Genomic DNA, 19,365 nt, shown 5'->3' with positions numbered 1-19,365 from the left:
CTAAAAATTTTCCCCTCATTTTTCACCAGAAAAGAAAGTGCATTATAGATCTCTGAGAAGAGATGAATCTGGACAACATTTCAGTAGTGGAGATTATTTGGGCACCAGAGCAGCTTATTCAGAAAGATAAAACCTTCACCAGGTAAGATCCCCTTTTCCTGGGCCTGGGAGTAAGGATGTGCCTGGGGTGCTCTGAGACATTGAAGATGATGATAAGATTTTCAGCTATTAGAAAGCTGAGTTGGCAGCCCTAGCAATGTGCAGAATGTGTTAACAGCTGTCCTATTACTGTTGATTTGATTCTGGGAATTTAGTTTTGCTTCTTGGGTATAGCCCTGAACAGCATGAAAATTCCAGAAAGTTGTATCACACCGATTCATTTGACACTGAGCATGTTTAGGTCTCTTTTTGAAGAAAAGCTTTTTTTTTCTTCCAGAAATGGCATATGTTGTTAAGAATTAATCAGTCAACAGGGTTTTATTAGTTTCTACTTCATTTTTAGCAGTGCACAAAATACAGATATAAATTCTGACCCTATGATGTTCTGGAAATCACTGCACATTTGAGCCTTCTACAATTTGGAAATGGCTTCATTATACAGAAACTGGTTATACATGATTTAATCTAAATTTCTAGTCCTTTGGAGTTTAGAACTTCTCAGAAATAATATACAGATAAATGTTACTTTGGTGCTTAGGAGGAGTACTGGCTGGAAAAAGAGGGGTTTTGGAGAGGAGGACTTTGTTTCTTGAATAAAGGTTTTTCTTTGTTGGAGGAGGACTAGTGATCTGGAGGTGGGTTTGCCTTCATATCAATGAGGAATAAGAGAGGGGAAGAGCTGAAATTTTTTAAAAAGATAATTCTGTAATTGGGTCAGACTTGATTGGGTGCCAAGCTACCATGAATTTTATATTAATTAAATTGTTTTGTTAATATACTAAGCCTCCCTGAAAACAAGATTCTAGCAACTTTTGCATTTCTAGCAGCTAGGAATTTCTCCATTCTATGACACAGGTTAAACATTTATCCATTTAACAAATATTCCCAGGCTGTCTACCATGAATCAGGTACCATGAATCATTATCTTAAGCACTGGGGATTCAGCAGAACACAAAAACAGCCAAAATCTTTGCCTTCATGGCAAGCAGAGACAGACAATAAGCAAGTATTAAAATATGTTAGTGAAAGGTACTAAGGAAAAAAGTATAGGATAGGAAGCGTGAGGTAGGGTACAGTTCTAGGTTTGGGAAAGCCTATGAAGAAGTGACATCTGAGAAAAGATATTGGAAAAGTCTCTTCATGGTCTAAATACATTATATGTTCTAAATTAATTCTGACTCAGGCCTGCAGTTTGACAAAATAGTGAGAAATTTCACCTCAGCCAGGTTTTGAGAGTCCCCAGCCCAGTTCCTAGGGATGTATGGGGTCCTCGCAGTTTCTGTCTTCCTCCTCCAAGTGCATTTCCAGTCCCTCATCTTGCTCCAGCCTGGGTACTCCTGAGGTCTCTGTGTCCAACCCTGCACGGTTCCTTTGAGGGGCCAGGTGTGTGTACAGGAATCTTTTGTTATGGCTAAAAAGCTATGACTTAATTTTGTCTCTCAGGCATCGAAATGCTATCTCATTGGAGGGGCTCTCCCCTGTGGGCATGTTGCCAGTGAACTGGGGAGACCCTGGGGCCTTGGCCCAGCCCATCATAAAGATATTGCTGAAGGTTATTGATCTCCTCATGGGAAAGAATTCAAGGACAGACACAACGCAGTGGATAAGTAACACAAGTGGGAAAGTTCATTAAAGCTAAAGTATATTCACCAGATGTTAGAGAAGGTGACCCAAAGAGAGAGCTGCACACCCTGGAGTTTGGGTTTCTATCTTCTATTGACTGTTGCAAACTAGGGAGTGGAATATTCCTTACTTGGGGCAGGGATTTTTTGGAAGCAGTTTTGGACTTTTCTTCCTTATTTGGACGGGGGTTTCCTGACATGGTGTCCACCATCTTGGGCCTGTCTGGTTTAATCTGGCTTCTTGTGGAGTGCTGCCAGGACAGGCCTCTGACTTTCCTGATAGCTGGCCATGACTTCCTCATTGCTGGGCTCCAGGTGTCCTGTTAGAATTTAACTAACTGCCTACTCTGAGACACAAGTCTGGGGCACTCTGGGAACTCCCCTCAAAACTCCCAAACCCATCTTTAACCTACTTCTCCTCCTCAAGTTTCAGCATTTATCTTTCTAACAGCCCTTCAATTAGCCCAAGCACGCAAACAAAAGCCTGGGTGGTGGTTTTTCAGGTGTCTCTCTACCTTTGTTTTTAACCTCCAAGGTTATCCTAGGCTATCCTAGCAAAGAATTGACCTTTCTAAGATGAATCCCAGAAGGAGAGCCCTCATTCCTTTGAGTCTTACTAAGGACAAAACAAAATTAATGTCTCAAATTACCTTGCCATGCATTCCAATAATGAAATGTGGTCACTATGAATTATTTCTATTTGTTAATACACTCAGAATTATTTGAAATATACTCTGTTCCCCTTTGGCCTATTAGCATTTTGATGATTTGTGCTTGAATTTGGCATGGAGGAAGGAAGACATTCCTTTAAGAATATTGTTACCAAGACTGCTATTATCTGCTATCTCTCCCTGCCCCACCAGTTGAGGGTAGATTTACATACTTCAGGTTAGGTAAAAAAACAAGTAAATGTAGAGATGGAGTTGATAGTTGCCAGCAGAGAGATTAGGAGATTAAAACAGAGGAGTGGGGGTCAAATGGAAGAAAGGTAGGAGTGCAAGAAGGGAGAAGAACCAGAGAGATGGAGTACTTAGAAACAGGGAACAGAAGGGTCCGAGGAGAAAATGAAGCTAGATGCTCAGGATGAAGGAATTAAAAAAAGAAATCTAGAATAAGGAGTGAGGTTAATAAAGAAACAAGTGAGGAGCATTGACTCTATTAAACTCATACAATCTGAAGGTCAGAGTTTGACATGGATGTCACTGGGCAAAAATCAAGGTGGTGGTAGGGCTGAATTTCTTTTTTTGGGGGGAGGCTCTAGAGCAGAATCCACTTCTTTAAGTTTTCCAGCTTTTAGAGTTTGCCTGCATACTCTGGTTTATGGACCCTTTCCTCCTCCAACTTTAAAGCATATCTCTGATCATTCTTCTATAGTCACATCTCTTATAGCTGGGAAAGATTCTCCATTTCTGAGGAGTCATGTGATTAGATTGTGCTCACTTGGATAATCAAGATGCCTTTTTCCATAAAAGGTGACATATTTGCTGGTTCTGGGAGTTAGAATAAGTACATCTTGGAGGGGGCATCATTGTGCCAAACATAAAGATTTTGTAGCCCCAATTGGAACCCCCTCTGTAGATCAAAATATCAGGCAGTGCACTGTCAGGTGTGTGTATTTCCAGGCTAGGAAACATCAAATATGTTTTAGCATCCATACATTTAAAATGTAGAAATAAAATCAAAGAATTAAGATATGTCTATTTTGGTAAAGAAAAATGCATATATATTTTTATTATGTTCAAAATAAATAGATGAACTTTGAACCCTTATACAAAATCCCTTACTCTGATAACCTGAAGCCCAAGACTAGCCAGTAAGCCATTGAAGTGCTGGTTCATCGTGGGCATGTTTTTCTTGGTGCTTCTCTGCTAAGATGTGTGTAGATTCAAAATAACAGCAGGTGACTCTGAATGGCAGCTTCTGTTGATCCCTAAGTGGCCTCTCCTCAGATGAAGAGTTGCTCCTTGTTTCTATGTAGCTTAGGGGCATTCTGCAGATTCATTTCCTCATTCATACACATTCATGTCCTTAACATTTACCACATATCATTGTAACTAGTAATTAGCTATTTGTGGGGAACATTAACAAGAACCCCTTTATGAATTTAATTCCACCATCTGATTCTGATTCTGATTCTGATTCATCCCCTGTTCTCATCTTTCTACTCTTGTACCAGCTCTCTGGACAAGCTGGTAGAAGTAAAAAATTCCATGTAAGAAAAATGAGGTTTGGGAGAGAAAAAGGAACTTTGTGATTTAGGTTGCTATTCAAAAATAGGCCTGACCTTTTTGCTTAGAATGCTCCAGGAAGGAAATGTAGTAGCTCAAATTATCCACAGACAGGGCTATTTATCTTATGTTCCCTTCAAATGGAAAGTAGTACTTGTTTGTTGAATACAGAGTTCCAAGCACTTGCTGGTTATTGTTAGTACTAGGTATCTTCAAGGGTTTTGTTGGGTAAGAGTTTATCTACATAAGAAGTCACATTATGTTTGTCTGTGTGTATGAACATATGCAAATTCATGTAAAACTACCTTGTATTTGTCAAATACTTGACTTTGTAGAGTACTTTCACCTCAGCCTTTTGATCTCGTCTTACAGCAACTTGGAAGGTGGTCAGGTAGGAAAACGGAGTCATAGAATAATTAGTCATATAATTCTCATCTCAATTGGTGACAGGGCTATATAGTAAGAGTTTAGATTAAAACCAGCTTTCCTAACTTTCCAACCAAGACTTTTCCTACTTGATTGTGTCGATTAAAAAAAAGTCCAGTAACTCAAGGGTTAAAGCAGAGTTTTAATGACTTCAGAACTGTCAGAGCTATAACACCAATTTTCACTCAATGTATATTTTAGGCTCATTTGACTGCAGTTTGGTGATGGTGGGAATAAGAAACAAAAAACAGAATGGCATTTCATGCAATATTATATAAAAACATAACAAGATCTTGAAAACCACAATATTATATAAAGAACTAAGAAAAAAACAAACACTTTCTGTACTATTTTAGAACATGATTTTAGGACATGGCTTTGACCACATAATGAATATAAGGATCAAACAGTTAATGCAGAAATGACCTTTGAGTTTAATTGTTCAACATGCATAGAGCTGAGCATTTTCTGGTCAATGTAATTATTCCCACCAAAAGTGGGTAAATGATATGCCTTTAAATCTAAAGTTAGGCTGTAGAGTTTAGAATTCTACCTTTTACCCTATATGTTTCTTTTCCTCACTCTGTCTAATATAGGTCAGTTGTACAAAAACTGTTTTTACTTAGAAATGATCAACATATTTTTAGGGGCTGGTTTGGGCTTAGTATGATTTTCTAGATCATTTATAACATTTAGCCAGGTTGAAATTTTGTTTTTGTTTTTATGCCAGTCTAAAAGTACACAAAACCTGTTTCTTCCTGGTTTTACTCATCAGTTTTCAGTAAATGACAATTTTTAATCTTTCAAAGAATATACTTTAAAATTAAATGATAGTTGTCTTTTTTACGTAATAATTTCTTCCTGCCTCTTGAAATATTTCTGTAGCCATATTAAACATTGACAGGGAAAAATCTACACACACACACACAATTCCTCTTAAATTTCCATGTATATTTTGCTAAAGATATTTGTGGCAGAGAGGAATATTGCATTCAGTTAAACAGATGAGAAGTGGCTTCTGTTTGGAGTGCTACTTTAGTCTGTAAGGAATTAGATCTAGGTCACATAAGGACAGGCTCATAAAGCCTGTCCAGTGCCACCATCTTACCTCATGTGAGGAGCATAAAACAACTCTTCAGGCTTTTATTCATCAAAATGGAATGTGTTTCATTAGGAATTCTACTCAAGGAATGAGAATGCATACTGAGAAAATTATGTAGCAATCATCTTTCCCTAACCTAAAAAATAAAATATGAATGTGGAAAAGTTCACAGCATTTCATGCCCCTTACCCTGTCCCACCCATGACCACCTGGAGACATGGCTGAACCAAGAGGGGATATTGTGGGCCCTCAATGGTCTCAATATTAAGAGTCTGTGCAATAACTTCGAGGTCCTTCTCTGATTAGCTGTGTTTTCTCATTTGCATTTGTAGGCTGGAGAACAACTGGAAAGTCCACATCTAAAAATAAACAAAGCAAAGCAATAAACACCCTCTGATCATGTTACATTTCCTTTAATGGGGCAAGTGGTAGATATTTTTGTTGAAATGATGATTGGCAAGCCAATTCATTTCATAAGATATTGAGGATGCCTGCCCTTTAAAGGACTTCAAAAAGGGGGAAACCCTGTCTTTAATCTTTATTTAAGTTTTATAAGTTATAGAGTTATAAAACTAAAGCACTGAACCCAGCTTTCACCTTGAGGCAGTTGCTGAACCTGGTGAACTTGAATTTTAGTTTTCACCATCTTGTGGGGATGAAAACAGGTCCACCATATATGTTATTTAGACCCTAGTGTATATCTGTATGATAAATGGCCCCTAAAGTTGTTCAGCGTACAATTTCATATACAGCCCTTGGTTGGGAGAGAGGTCAAAGCCCAGAGCTTGCTTAGATGAGAGTCTAATAGGAAGCTCCCCACATAAAGCTAGTATCCAAAATGGTTATGCACTCTCTAAATCACCATACCCCTAAATCTACAAGAAAATTTGTTGGTCTTGAGTTTTGGTGTTAAGAGGAAAGAACCCCTCTACAAATACTTAATAGCAAGCCAATGAGCACACATATTGGCAGACCAAATTTAAGTATCTTTATGTTCTAAGAAACCTCATGCTGATAGTTTAATTTAAAATGGTGCAGTATAAAATGTGTTCCCAAGCACCTAGCCGAATAGAATAGCCCCATCTTCAACCCAGACCTTAAAGAATCACTAAAATATTACTAAAATATATGAACTCAAGATAAAAATGAACAGAGATAGAGGGGAGATAAATAGAGATCCTCATAAAATAACTAAAAACTTGTAAGAAACATGAATTCAGAAAAAAAGAAAGAAGGAGAGAGTGAATGATTACATATAGAAACAATGCACATTGAGAGCTAATAGAAACAATAGAAGGCCAAATCAGACCCAGAAAGACTTCCAAGCCTGCACTTTTAAGATGCAGAATTTTTAAAAAATTAGATGTTTTTTTTAAGTGATCAAGTGGGTTTTGAAACTAATAATAAAAAAGAACTTGAGATCAAAACATCTGAAAATTTTAAAACCTGATGAATGGGTTTAACAGCTAAAGAGAGAATTAATGAAGTGGAAGACAGATCTGAGGAGGTTAATCAGAATGTAACACAGAGGAACAGAAATAAAATATGAAAGAGGTTAAAAGACATGAAGAATAGAATTATAAAGTCTAACATATTCTGGTAAGACTTTCATAAAGAGTAAAAGAAAAGATTAAAGGCAATATTTGAAGATTTAATGGCTAAAAATTTTCTAGAAAGAACCAGGTAGGATAAATTAAAGAAAAACTCATATTTAAAACATCTTAGTGACTTTGAAAAACACCAAAAACAATTTGTTTTAGAGAGAGAGGCACATATGGCAGGGTGGGAGAGGAGCAGAGGGAGAGAGAGAAGAGTAAGCAGGCTCCATGCTCAGCACAGAGCCTGAAGCTGAGCTCACCACAGAGCTTCATGGGGGCCGGGAGGGGGGTGCTCTATCTTTCAACTCTGACACCATAACCTGAGCTTAAATCAACAGTTGGACATTTAACTGACTGAGCCACCCAGGTGCCCCTCAAAGACAATGGTTTTAATAGCAATCTTATTTCTCAATAGCAAATATGGAAGCCCCAAAACTATGGAATTATAATTTTTATTTGCCAAAGAAGATATCAACCTAAGTTTGTTTACAAACTGTCTTGTTACTTTAAAAGAAAACATAGTATAAAGGTATTTTTAGATAATAATAGATATTTATTAGATAATAAATATCTAATATAATTAATAATATTAGATAAAAAATAATAGATATTTTTAGATAATAATAGATATTTAGATAATATTTAATATTATAATATAATAATATTATTTAGATAATAAAAGTGGAAATTTCCACCAACAGACTCAATTTAAAGATGTAATTCAGGCACAAAAAAAGTGTTACTAGATGGAAAATTTGTGCTGTAAAAAGGAATGGTGAGTAAAGAAAATGGTAGATATGTAAACAAAAATAAGCAATACAGCAATAATAATAATTATATACAGCAATAATAATAATTTAGGAGACTTAAAATTAAGACAAAAGTAGAATACAAGAATAGTGTATAATCAGAAAGAAAATGACCAGAATTAAAATGTTACAAAGTTCTTGTATTGTTCAGGAAGGGGTAAAGATAATAATTAATTTTAAACTTTGATAACTTAAGTATGCTTGATAAATGTTTAGGATAACCTAAAAGAACCCTTCTAAACTGGAGGAAGGAAAGAAATGAAATATGAAAAATATTCTATCATTATAAAAGAAAAAAAGGAAAAAGAAACAAAAAATATGTCAATTTAAAGTGATAATTAAATATAACTAATTATAAGTATCTAGCCCTAGTAAATAATAGAACTGGTATTCAAACCTAGGCAGTATTTCTTGAGTCTGTTCTCTAAAAGAATAAAAGAGTAAGTTGGTAGAAAAAAATAAAAATATATCATCATTTCTAATAATATAATAATACAATAAATGGACTTAATAGTCTATTCAAAAGAAAAAATGTTCTCAAACTGAATAAATTCCATTCCCCCACCATATGTTGTTTACAAAATACACATCAAAAAAAATAAGGACAAAAAAAGTTGAGAGTAAAAAGATGTAAACATCTTTACCACACAAACACTAATAAAAAGAAAGCTAATATAACTATATTTTAACAGACAAAATAAAATACAAAAAGCATTGATAGAGCTAAAGAGTAACTATATAATATAATTTTCAATTCACCAAAGAGATATACAAATTCTAAACTTATATACACTAATAGCCTCAAAATACATGAAGCGAAATTGATAGAATTTTACAGAAAAACAGAGAAATCCATCATCACAGTGGAAGATTTCAGTGCTTCTTTTAGTAACTGACTGATGAAGCAAACAAAAAAATCTTTAAGGATATAAAAAATTTGAAAAATACAATATTGTGGACTAAATTGTCTCACACACAGACTGCCCCCTCTCTAGTTCATATCTTGAAATTTTAACATCCTGTACCTTGAATGTGAACCATATTTGGAAAGAGGGTCTTTGAAGAGGTAATTAAGGTAAAATGAGGTCCTCAGGCTAGGCATTCATTAAATATAACTGATGTCATTATAAGAGGATATTAGAATACAGATACACAGAGGAAAGACCATGTAAGACATGAGGAGAAAATGGCCATCTACATGCCAAGAGAGGCCTCAGAGGGAGTCAACCCTGTGACACCATAAACTTTGACTTCTAACCTCCAGATTGCAAGAGAATAAATTTCTATTGTTCAATCCCCCTTCGCTGTGGTACTTTGTTAGCAGTAGCCCTAGGAAACTAGTACATATAATAAATTTGGTTTATTTAATAGTCCTATATGGAACAATGAACCGAAAAAAGTGCAGAATGTTTTATTTTGAAGCAATTCAGGATATAAATTTCTAGGATGTAAAGCAAGCCTCAAGATATTTTGTACTATTTTATCATGCTTCCCATAATTTCTGATCACAGTGCAGTGAAGTTAGACATAAACAACATAAAGAACCTGAAAAATCCCCCACAGGTTTACAAATTAAGATACACAAAGGCCTAACTTATAGATCAAAGAAAAAATTATAATGGAAATTAGAAAATATTTAAGAACTCAGATTTTAAGAACAATATAAAATGTGTGTATGACACTAAAATGGTACTTATAGGAAACTTTATAGCCTTAAATAAAAGAAGAAAAAAATTAAGTCTAAAAATTAAGAAGTCAGAAAATTAACAATAAATTAAGAGAAATAATAAAGCATAAAAATTTAAAAGAAACAAATATACAAGAGAATCAAAACCAAAAGTTATTTATTTGAGAAGACCAATTAAATTTTCCAATATCTTGTAGAATGGCTAAAAAACAGAAATAACCAATATAAGGAATGACAACTGGAACAGTAATGCAGATCATAGAGATGCATAAAAGGTGATAAAAGGAAATCTTGAAGAATTAATTTTTTAAAAAGATAGCAAATCTAAATGCCCTATAAACATTAAATACATTAAATCAGTAATTCAGAATTTGCACAATCACACATTAGCCCAGAAAGTCCTATAAATCCTGTAGAAAGAGAAAAATCCAATAATACACAAACTCTTTAAAAGTATAAAAAGAAGGAATGGTTTCTAATTTATTTCATGAGGCATAATCTTGGTACAGAACTCTATAAGGAAAGTTCGAGAAAGGAAAATTATAGACCAATCTCAATCATTAACGTAGATATAAACATCTAAGACAAAATATTTGCAAACCCATTTAATAAAAAAATATTTAATACATTATGACTGCATTGGGTTTATCTCAAGAATACAAGATTACTTTAACATTGGAAAAACAATTTATTTATTTATTTTTTTATTTATGATAGGCACACAGTGAGAGAGAGAGGCAGAGACACAGGCAGAGGGAGAAGCAGGCTCCATGCACCGGGAGCCCGATGTGGGATTCGATCCTGGGTCTCCAGGATCGCGCCCAGGGCCAAAGGCAGGCGCCAAACCGCTGCGCCACCCAGGGATCCCCGGAAAAACAATTTATATAGTTCCTCACATTAACAGATTTAAGGAGAAAAATCAAAACCATCTCAACTGATGAAGAAAAAATATTTGATAAAATTTCAGACTCATGATAAAGGTTTAACAAAAAAGGAATAGAAGACAATTTTCTTAACCTGATCAAAAACCTACAGCAAGCCTTATAATTGGGATGCAATCTTGAAAGTACTTTCTCTTCAACATTTTACTGGTAGTTTCAGAAAATACAGAAAGGCAAGAAAGGGAAAAAAAATCACAAGGGATGGGAAGGAAGAATCAAAACTATCACTATTCACAAATGATATAAGCAGTTATGTAGAAACCCTGAAGAATTTACAGATAAATAATTGGAAATAGAGAATTTAGCTAGTTTCTTTAGTTTAATTTAAAATCAATGTTTTAAAAAGTACATTTCTGTATGCTGAAAAATAAGTAGAAACTAATATTATTTATTCATAACTGTATAAAAATGGAAAAAGTGGGATCCCTGGGTGGCGCAGCGGTTTGGCGCCTGCCTTTGGCCCAGGGCGCGATCCTGGAGACCCGGGATCGAATCCCACGTCGGGCTCCCGGTGCATGGAGCCTGCTTCTCCCTCTGCCTCTCTCTCTCTCTCTCTCTCTCTCTGTGTGTGTGTGACTATCATAAATAAATAAAGAAAAAAATATTTAAAAAAAAAAAAATGGAAAAAGTATTCAGGAATAAATGTAACCAAAGACATATATATAAGATCTATCTTTAGCAAAGCCAGTAAGGAAGACCTAAATAAATAAAGGGATATACCATGTCACATGTTAGAAGACTCACATTTTTTAAAATGTCAATATTATGGAATTGATCTACAGAATTCTACTGCAGAATTGATCTACTGCATTTCTAAGTAAGATTTCAAAGGTTTTATTTAAATACCTTTTGTTTTAAAACTTGTCAAAACTTATTCTAAAATTTATATGGAAAAACAAAAGTCCAAGAATATGTAAGACTCCTCTGGAAAACAGGGCAGGAAGACTTGCCTAAACAGTACTGGGAATTTTTATAAGTGGGCCTGGTTGCATACAGATAAACAAAATCAGCAGTGAACCAGAACAGAAAGTCCAGAAGCTCCTCCATACATCTATTGAATCTCAAGGTATGTTAAAATCAAGACTAGAAATCACTGTGCTGTGACAATTTTCATTCTATATGGAAAATAAATGAAATTTATTTGTATACATTTAATAAATGTAACCATACATCATATCACATGATGATTAAACATGTAAATATGAAAGGTGTGTAAATGTTAAGAGCTCCTGCTCTTAACAAACTGTCCAGGATTCTAGATGTTTTTCCTCTATCACATTTCATTTCGATGGTATGAGACCTTGTCTGAACATACCCCATTTTGAGGTTCTTTGCAAGTATGATCTCTGCACGACTTCTGCTTCTTTCAATTCCTTGATAAAACTATTCATTATAACAGTCCAATATGACTGTAACTGGTTTGCCTGGCATGAAGAACATCATTTGCCATCTTACCATAGGTTGTAGGGAGACATTGTGTCAAAGGCTTTGCTGGTATCAAGATTCATCCCTTTTAGGGTTCTTCATCCCCATAATCTCCTACCCCTTAACTCCTCGTTCTTTTTTTTTTTTTTTTAATTTTTATTTACTTCTGATAGTCACAGAGAGAGAGAGAGAGAGAGGCAGAGACCTAGGCAGAGGGAGAAGCAGGCTCCATGCACCGGGAGCCCGACGTGGGATTCGATCCCGGGTCTCCAGGATCGCGCCCTGGGCCAAAGGCAGGCGCCAAACCGCTGCGCCACCCAGGGATCCCCACTCCTCGTTCTTAATGTCATCAGCTTTATTTTTTTTAATGGTTTCTTTTTTTAAAAAAAAGATTTTATTTATTTATTCATGAGAGACACAGAAAGAGGCAGAGACATAGGCAAAGGGAGAAGCAGGCTCCCTTTGGGGAGCGTGATGTGGGACTTGATCTCAGGACCCCAGGATAATGAGTCAAAGACAGACTCTCAACCACTGAGCCACCCAGGCGACCCATGTCATCAGTTTTAAATGTCACTTTCTCAGGGAAGCTGTCTTTACCTCATCTGTTGGTTTGCTTTGCTGGGGTGTTCACAGATAACTGGTTCCTATTTATTATCTTGCTTCTGTTACTTGTTACACTGTATCACAAATCAAGCCCTCTAGTGTTTATTATCACAGCCCCCATGCTTCTTCTTTAGTGTGCTTATTTGTAAATTAACTAGCTCTTTGTGTCATTATTTGACATATGTCTCCCCATGTCCTTTGTTTGTTGTAAAATCCAAGATAACAGGGACCATGTATTTCTTTTTTCTAGCTCCTACTGCAGTGTCTACAAATATTAAGTGCTCAATAAATGTTTGCTGTGGAAAAATTATCTTGATAAACCTGCCTAGTAAATTTGTTCACTGAACCTTTGTAGTGAAAAATTGAAGAAACTTTGGATCCACTTTGAGCTGCTTTTGGGGTAGCATTCTGAGCTGACTCACTGCTTGCTTGATATATTCATATGAAGAAGAAACAAAGGACTTTGTATTAATTGGTTCTAAGAGTTTTTTCCCATGAATTATTTTTAGAAATGGGTTCCTTTTGGTTGGGGGTAAGGGGGTAGGAAGGAAATTGAGTGGGGTTGGTGAAAAGAGGGAAGGTGAATTTAATCTCTTCCTTGTGCCCTTTTCCTGGGCAGCAATGTGTGTTGAATGCTAAAGAGCAAATGTAATAAATGTCTCAATATCTTGGCTGAGAGCAAGAGTCTAATTACAAGCCATATGGCCTCTTCAATCAATGGCTGTGAATTTATTTGGGTTATATCCAGGTAAGTAGCAAGAACATTTAACCAATCAATAGATTTTTCTATCACTGAATCTCATATTTTTAGATCCAAGGTCAACACTATATATTCTTCTCTTTAGATATCTTCTTCCCTCTCCTTCCAAAAAAAAAAAAAAAAAAAAAAAAGAGGAAATCATGATTGCACAAAAAATCTTCAGGGTTTAACTGGAGTTTTCACTCCATTGCCTTCATTCAGTTTGGAAAAAAAACCAACCAACCAACCCTGAATTTAGCTGTTGTATTCTTGGTTTGTTTTACCAAGGTGTTTAGAGACAACTGGTTCTCATTTATGCTCTTGTTTCTGTATCTTGTTACTCTCTCTCTCTCTCTCTCTCTCACACACACACACACATAGACACACATAGACACACATGTAGACACAGAGTCCCATGAAGCAGAGTACCTCAAGATGGTCTACAAAGTTCTCTTGTCTAGTATTCTGATTTCATTGGGTCTTCAGCTAACAGAGGATGATAGGGTCTAAATGAGATAGTTTTAAATATACAAAATTTCACAAAGTGGAACAACAATTAGAAGTTCCACTTCTAATTTGTGAACATGTAAAAGCAAGATAAATCACCTGATATCCATTACCTTTATCTTTCAAGTTTCAAATTTTCCAGGATAAAAGAAAGAGGGGCAATGGTCTCCCCTTAGACACTTTCTTTCTTTTATTTGATCCTGTTTGATTCACAAGAATAATAGCATTTCCCTGTGTTCCTAGGATCCCACTGGGAGTATATTTTTTTAGAAAGAGATAGATATCAGTTTATAAGTTCTATAGGTTCTAGCTAATATTGAAGAAGCCACTGGACTTATCCCTTTTATTTCCTAAGGGTAGACGCTGGATTATATCCATGCAGATAGTTGAAAGAGATACAATAACTAAAGCCAATCTTTCCTCCTTACTACCAGTCCTACCCTGTATCACTATTATCAAACAGAAACTGGTACCATTTTATAGCATCAAAAGGTATCTTAGGCTTTAGCCAGTGTGAAGGAATAGGCATGTTTGAAATATGCACTTACTAAAAAAATCCAAGAAAAGTATAGACTTTAGACATAAAACTAGAATTATTAAGCTATCTCAAGGCAGGTGAAAAACATTTTTAATGTTCTTTTTAAATAAGTTAGTTGGTTTAAAGAAGAGTTTGGTATTCTAAACTTGGATTTTCATAAGTTAAGAAATATCTATAATATTATATACAATGTGATATATTGTATCACACATAATATTATATATTAAATATATATAATATTATATATATAACTTAAAAGTGAAGTTTGAGTGTTTAGTCACAGAATTCAAATCAGAAATATATTCCTCTAGTTAGCTCCTGTTCTTTCTTCTTTGTTAGTCTAGTTAGGCATAAGGAAGCAACAAGTATTAAGCAGCTATAATTTGTATTAAGCAGCTATAATTTGTATTCTGGAGAGAGGATAATCTCATATTAGTTTTACTATACTTTTTATCTTGGCATTTCTGGAAATTATATTCAGAATAATATAAGAAGTGCTAACCATGCTTTTTTGAAAATTAGTATTCAAATATGAAAAATAAACTTTTCAGTTATAATCTTCATATATTGGCCAAATCTCTAAGCACAGTATAATCTATAGCATAGCATTTTGATTGATAATTAATAAAAAACCCTTGTTCCACCTACTTCTCCCCCCACCCCCAACCATCTTATCATCCTTTCAGTTCTCCATAAAGGCAGGTATTATGCTCTGGAGGCAGTTTGTTCTATTCCTTACCAGTGAGTATCAAGCTTGAAATAAGGATTTGTAGTCCATACAGAGAAATATTTTAGCAATACTGGCTACATAAGTATCAAACCCAATGCAAAATGAAAATGTGGTGCACCTGATTCAAAAGCTAAGAATTTGAAGATCATGACAGCAGAGCAATAAACCAAGTGTTGTAAATCCTAGTCAGTGCAATAGAGCAAGAAAAATAAATAAAAGGCATACAGATCGGAATAGAAGAAATAAGACCATTTCTATTTGCAGATGACATAATTGTCATCATAGAAAATCCAGAGGAATTCACACACAACAATACAAATTAGTAAGTGAGCTTAACAGGAACACAGGATACCAAGTTAATATACAAAAATAATTGTAAATATTTGTGATGAACAATTGGAAACCCAAATTAAAAACCAATGCCATTTACAGTAGCTCTCCCCTAAATGAAATACTTGGGTACCCATTTAACAAAATATACACCATCTCTGTATGCTGAAAACTACATTACACTCATAAAAGAAATCAAATGAGATGTGAGTAAGTAGAGACACATGCTGTGTTGGTGGATTGGATGATTCAACATAGTAAAGATCTCAATTTTTCCCAAATTAATGCAAATTTAATGCCATTCCAATTTTTCAAATTGGTATTTTTTTGTAGATTTTAGACAACCTGATACTAAAATTTATATGGAAAGGCAAAGAAACTAGGAACACCAAAACAATTTTGAAAAAGAACAAAGTTGGAGGAATCACACTAGCTGATTTTAAGACTTACTTTAAAGTTGCAGAAAGCAAGGTGGTCTGTTATTGGTAAAGGGATAGACACATAGATCAATGGAACAGGATAGAATCCATAAATAGGTCCATAGAAATATGGCCATTGTTTTTTGACATGGGCAAAGACAATTCAATGGAGAAAGGATAATCTTTTCAGCAAATGGTGTTGGAATAATTAAATTCCATTTGCAAAAAAAAAAAAAAAAAAAAAAAAAGAACACAAGAAAGCAACCTCTGTTCACCACAGCAACTTCTTGCAAGACACATTTCCAAGGGCAAAGGATACAAAGGAGAAAAAAAAAAACTATTGGGACTTCACCAAGATAAAAAGCTTCTACACTGCAAAGGAAACAGTGAACAAAACTAAAAAGCAACCTACGGAATGGGAGAAGATCTTTGCAAATGACATATCAGATAATGGGCTAGTACCCAACATCTATAAAGAACCATCAAACTCAACACCCAAAGAACAAATAATCCAATCAGAAAATGGGCAGAAGACATGAACAGACATTTCTTCAAAGAAGACATACAAATGGCCAACAGACACACGAAAAAATGTTCACTATCACTCGGCATCAGGGAAATACAAATCAAAACCACAATGAGAACCTCACACCAGTCAGAATGTCAGGAGACAACAGATGTTGGTAAGGATGCAGAGAAAGGGGAACCCTCTTACCCTGTTGGTGGGAATGCAAGCTGGCATAGCCACTCTGGAAAACAGTATGGAGGTTCCTCAGAAAGTTGAAAATAGAACAACCCAGCAATTGCACTACTAAGTATTTACCCCAAAGATACAAATGTAGTGATCCAAAGGGGCACCTGCACCCCAGTGTTTATAGCAGCAATGTTCACAATAGTCAAACTATAGAAAGAACCCAGGTGTCCATCGACAGATGAATGGATACACACACACATGCATATACACACAGGAATATTACTCAGCTATCAAAAACAAAGAAATTTTGCCATTGGCAAGGATGTGGATGGAACTAGAGGGTATTATGCTAAGTGATATGTCAATCAAAGAAAGACAGTTATCATATGATCTCACTCATGTGGAACTTAAGAAACAAAACAGAGGATCATGGGGGAAGGTAGGGAAAAATAAACAATGATGAAATAAGAGAGGGAGCCAAACCATAAGAGATGCTTAATCATAGGAAACAAGCTGAGGATTGCTGGAGGGGAGGCAGGTCAGGGGTTGGGGTAACTGGGTGATGGACATTAAGGAGGGCATGTGATATAATGAGCACTGAGTATTATATAAGACTGATGACTCACTGAACTCTACCCCTGAAACTATAATACACTATTTGTTAATTAATTGAATTTATTTATTTAAAATTTTCAAAAAAAATTAAGAGGAAATGCTTAAAAATGGGTTATAGATCTAAATATTAGACATAAAACTATAACACTTTTTGAAAACATTGGAGAAAATTTTCATGACTTAGGGTTAGGCTAAAAGTTCTTAGACATGATGTTAAAAGCATAAGCCACTGAAAAATTTGACACCTTTGTAATCAAAATTTTTGCTCTGTAAAGAAGCAGCAAAAAATATATGTAGAAATGATAATAGTTTTATAAAACAAAACCCCATAAATATTTACACAAAAAAATTTAAAACTGTTATCATCCTTGGAGAGCTGGTACCAGGAGGTTGATGTAAACTTGCTTTTGACTCTGTATCCTTCTGTGGTTGTTAAATTTTTATTAATATCTCTTACTTGCATACAAGGTCTCAAAACTCCCCACCATTGGCAGCTTTCAAATGAGGTTAGGCAGCAGTCAGCTAGAAAAGTTGTGGGAAGGTGAGGGTTAACGACTTAGATTTTGTCCAACTCTGAAATCCTAGGATTTTGTAATTATATACAATGTAAGATTGTTAAAAACTCCCTATGTGAGAAAATGTTTGCCATATTTTATTTAATTTCAGAATCATTGAAAAAAAAAAAACCTTAAAGCACCAGGGCTCACCAATACCTTCTAATGGACTCAAATCTTGATATATGCGGTTTATCATTTGTCATGAGTAACTTGATATCTTAATGATTAGTAGCTTCTTTCAAGTATATTTTCTGTTTTCTTAAAATTTATTTGAGAGAGAGGGAGAGAGAGATCGATCATGCACAAGCAGGAGGAGGGGCAGAGGGAGAGGGAGAGAATCTCAAGCAGACTCCCCCATGAGTCCCAACTTGAGGCTTCATCTCATGACCCTGAGATCATGACCTGAGCTGAAACCAAGTTGGAAACTCAACTGACTGAAGCACCCAGGCACACCTCAAGTGTATTTTCTTAAACAACTTTAAGTGGGTCTCCTTCTTTTGCAGAACAGGAGAATCCACATTCCATTTATTGATCACAATCTAGAAAGCATGGTCTTCACATGGAATCTGGTTTTTCATCTTTACAAGCCCTAACTTAACATTAATTTTTATCTATAAACTATATTAACTCTCTGAATTAGTGAAGTAAAAATCTGAAACTCGTTCACCTAGGTGCAAATAAGGCATAAATTTTCATAATGAAATGTTAGACTGAAAAGCATGGTGAATTTACTTGCTTCATTACTCCATCGTTAATGAAATTTTAGCTTCAGGGACCTATATCTGTGTAGATCTTTCTGAAGGCTTTTTGCGGCCCTACCAATGTGCTTATATTTTTGTATATTTGCAAAAGTAAGATATTTTTATCATAATCAGCAGAAACAGTGTCTCTTTCTACTTTGATTTCCCTCTGTCATGCTTTTCTTCTTGATGAGTGGCAACAGAGGGGCTATGGATATTTTGGGGATTCAGTTAAGGAGAAATAGAGTTAAGGGATAAGTTTTATTTGAATTTAGTGTCCTATGTTTTTGTGGTTTGCAGTGTATAGTTAATTATTGGTAGCCATATTGGCATAGGAGTAGCTTAAAGAATCCTCTTAGAGCTCCCTATGCCAGTTCACTTGCTGAGGAAACATGAAAATCCACACCAGAGGTCAGGCCACCCTGTATGAATGTGCCCAGGAGGCTCTGATACTGAAAATATTGAGTGATGTAGGGGCAAAAAGTTGGAAATGTAGAGACTTAAAAAGTGATCTGTGAAAAAATTCTTCTAAATCTTACATCTTATATGTAAAAGACTAGTCTTCTCAAATTTAATAGCTATCCCTAAAAATGTAGACATTATCAATAATGAGCTGTAACACCAAAAGAAACTTTTCTGTTCTACCAATGTGAGAAAACAAATTTTGATCAAATACACTAGAGAAAAAAAAAACAATTATTTTTCTATTCTTCCTACAGAAAATGATATTCCAAAATTACTGTCAAATGAAGAGACAAAGAATAGTACATCCAGAAGGCATAGAGGGAAAGTATTATAGAGGTGTACCAGGCTGTTAAACTATTGCTATTTTGTTTTAAACTTTCTCATATTTGTAGTATTTTTAGTTTTTAAGCTTTGCAATTTATTGTGATTTC

At 35.1% G+C, this 19,365-nt stretch overlaps 1 protein-coding gene and 1 long non-coding RNA gene across 9 annotated transcripts in view; one reads left to right on the top strand and one right to left on the bottom strand.

Moving 5' to 3' along the window:
* Positions 1-19,365, top strand: part of LOC125753980 (uncharacterized) — a 44,019-nt gene that overhangs the window by 8,154 nt on the left and 16,500 nt on the right. The window contains exons 3-4 of one of the 5 annotated variants that reach the window (XR_007407032.1): positions 30-142; positions 19,189-19,343. This is a non-coding gene — a long non-coding RNA (uncharacterized LOC125753980). Of the gene's footprint in view, positions 1-29; positions 143-4,344; positions 5,333-10,348; positions 10,372-12,850; positions 13,265-19,188; positions 19,344-19,365 lie in introns of those variants that run through there. The other 4 variants (XR_007407031.1, XR_007407034.1, XR_007407035.1 and 1 more) reach the window with 4 other exon arrangements.
* DNAJC5B (DnaJ heat shock protein family (Hsp40) member C5 beta) overlaps positions 4,558-19,365 on the bottom strand; it is an 89,118-nt gene continuing 74,310 nt past the window's right edge. For 3 of the 4 annotated variants that reach the window (XM_025477855.3, XM_025477857.3, XM_025477856.3), the window contains exon 6: positions 17,411-17,694. In XM_025477855.3, coding sequence (XP_025333640.1) covers positions 17,426-17,694 — 269 coding nt within the window. In that variant the 3' untranslated portion in view covers positions 17,411-17,425. Of the gene's footprint in view, positions 5,897-17,410; positions 17,695-19,365 lie in introns of those variants that run through there. The other variant, XM_025477858.3, reaches the window with a different exon arrangement.

Source organism: Canis lupus, chromosome 29, assembly GCF_003254725.2.
Source record: "Canis lupus dingo isolate Sandy chromosome 29, ASM325472v2, whole genome shotgun sequence".
NCBI classification, from domain to species: domain Eukaryota; kingdom Metazoa; phylum Chordata; class Mammalia; order Carnivora; family Canidae; genus Canis; species Canis lupus.
The sequence above is the reverse complement of the archived record's forward strand: the minus strand, read 5'-3'. Positions and strand labels throughout refer to the sequence as shown.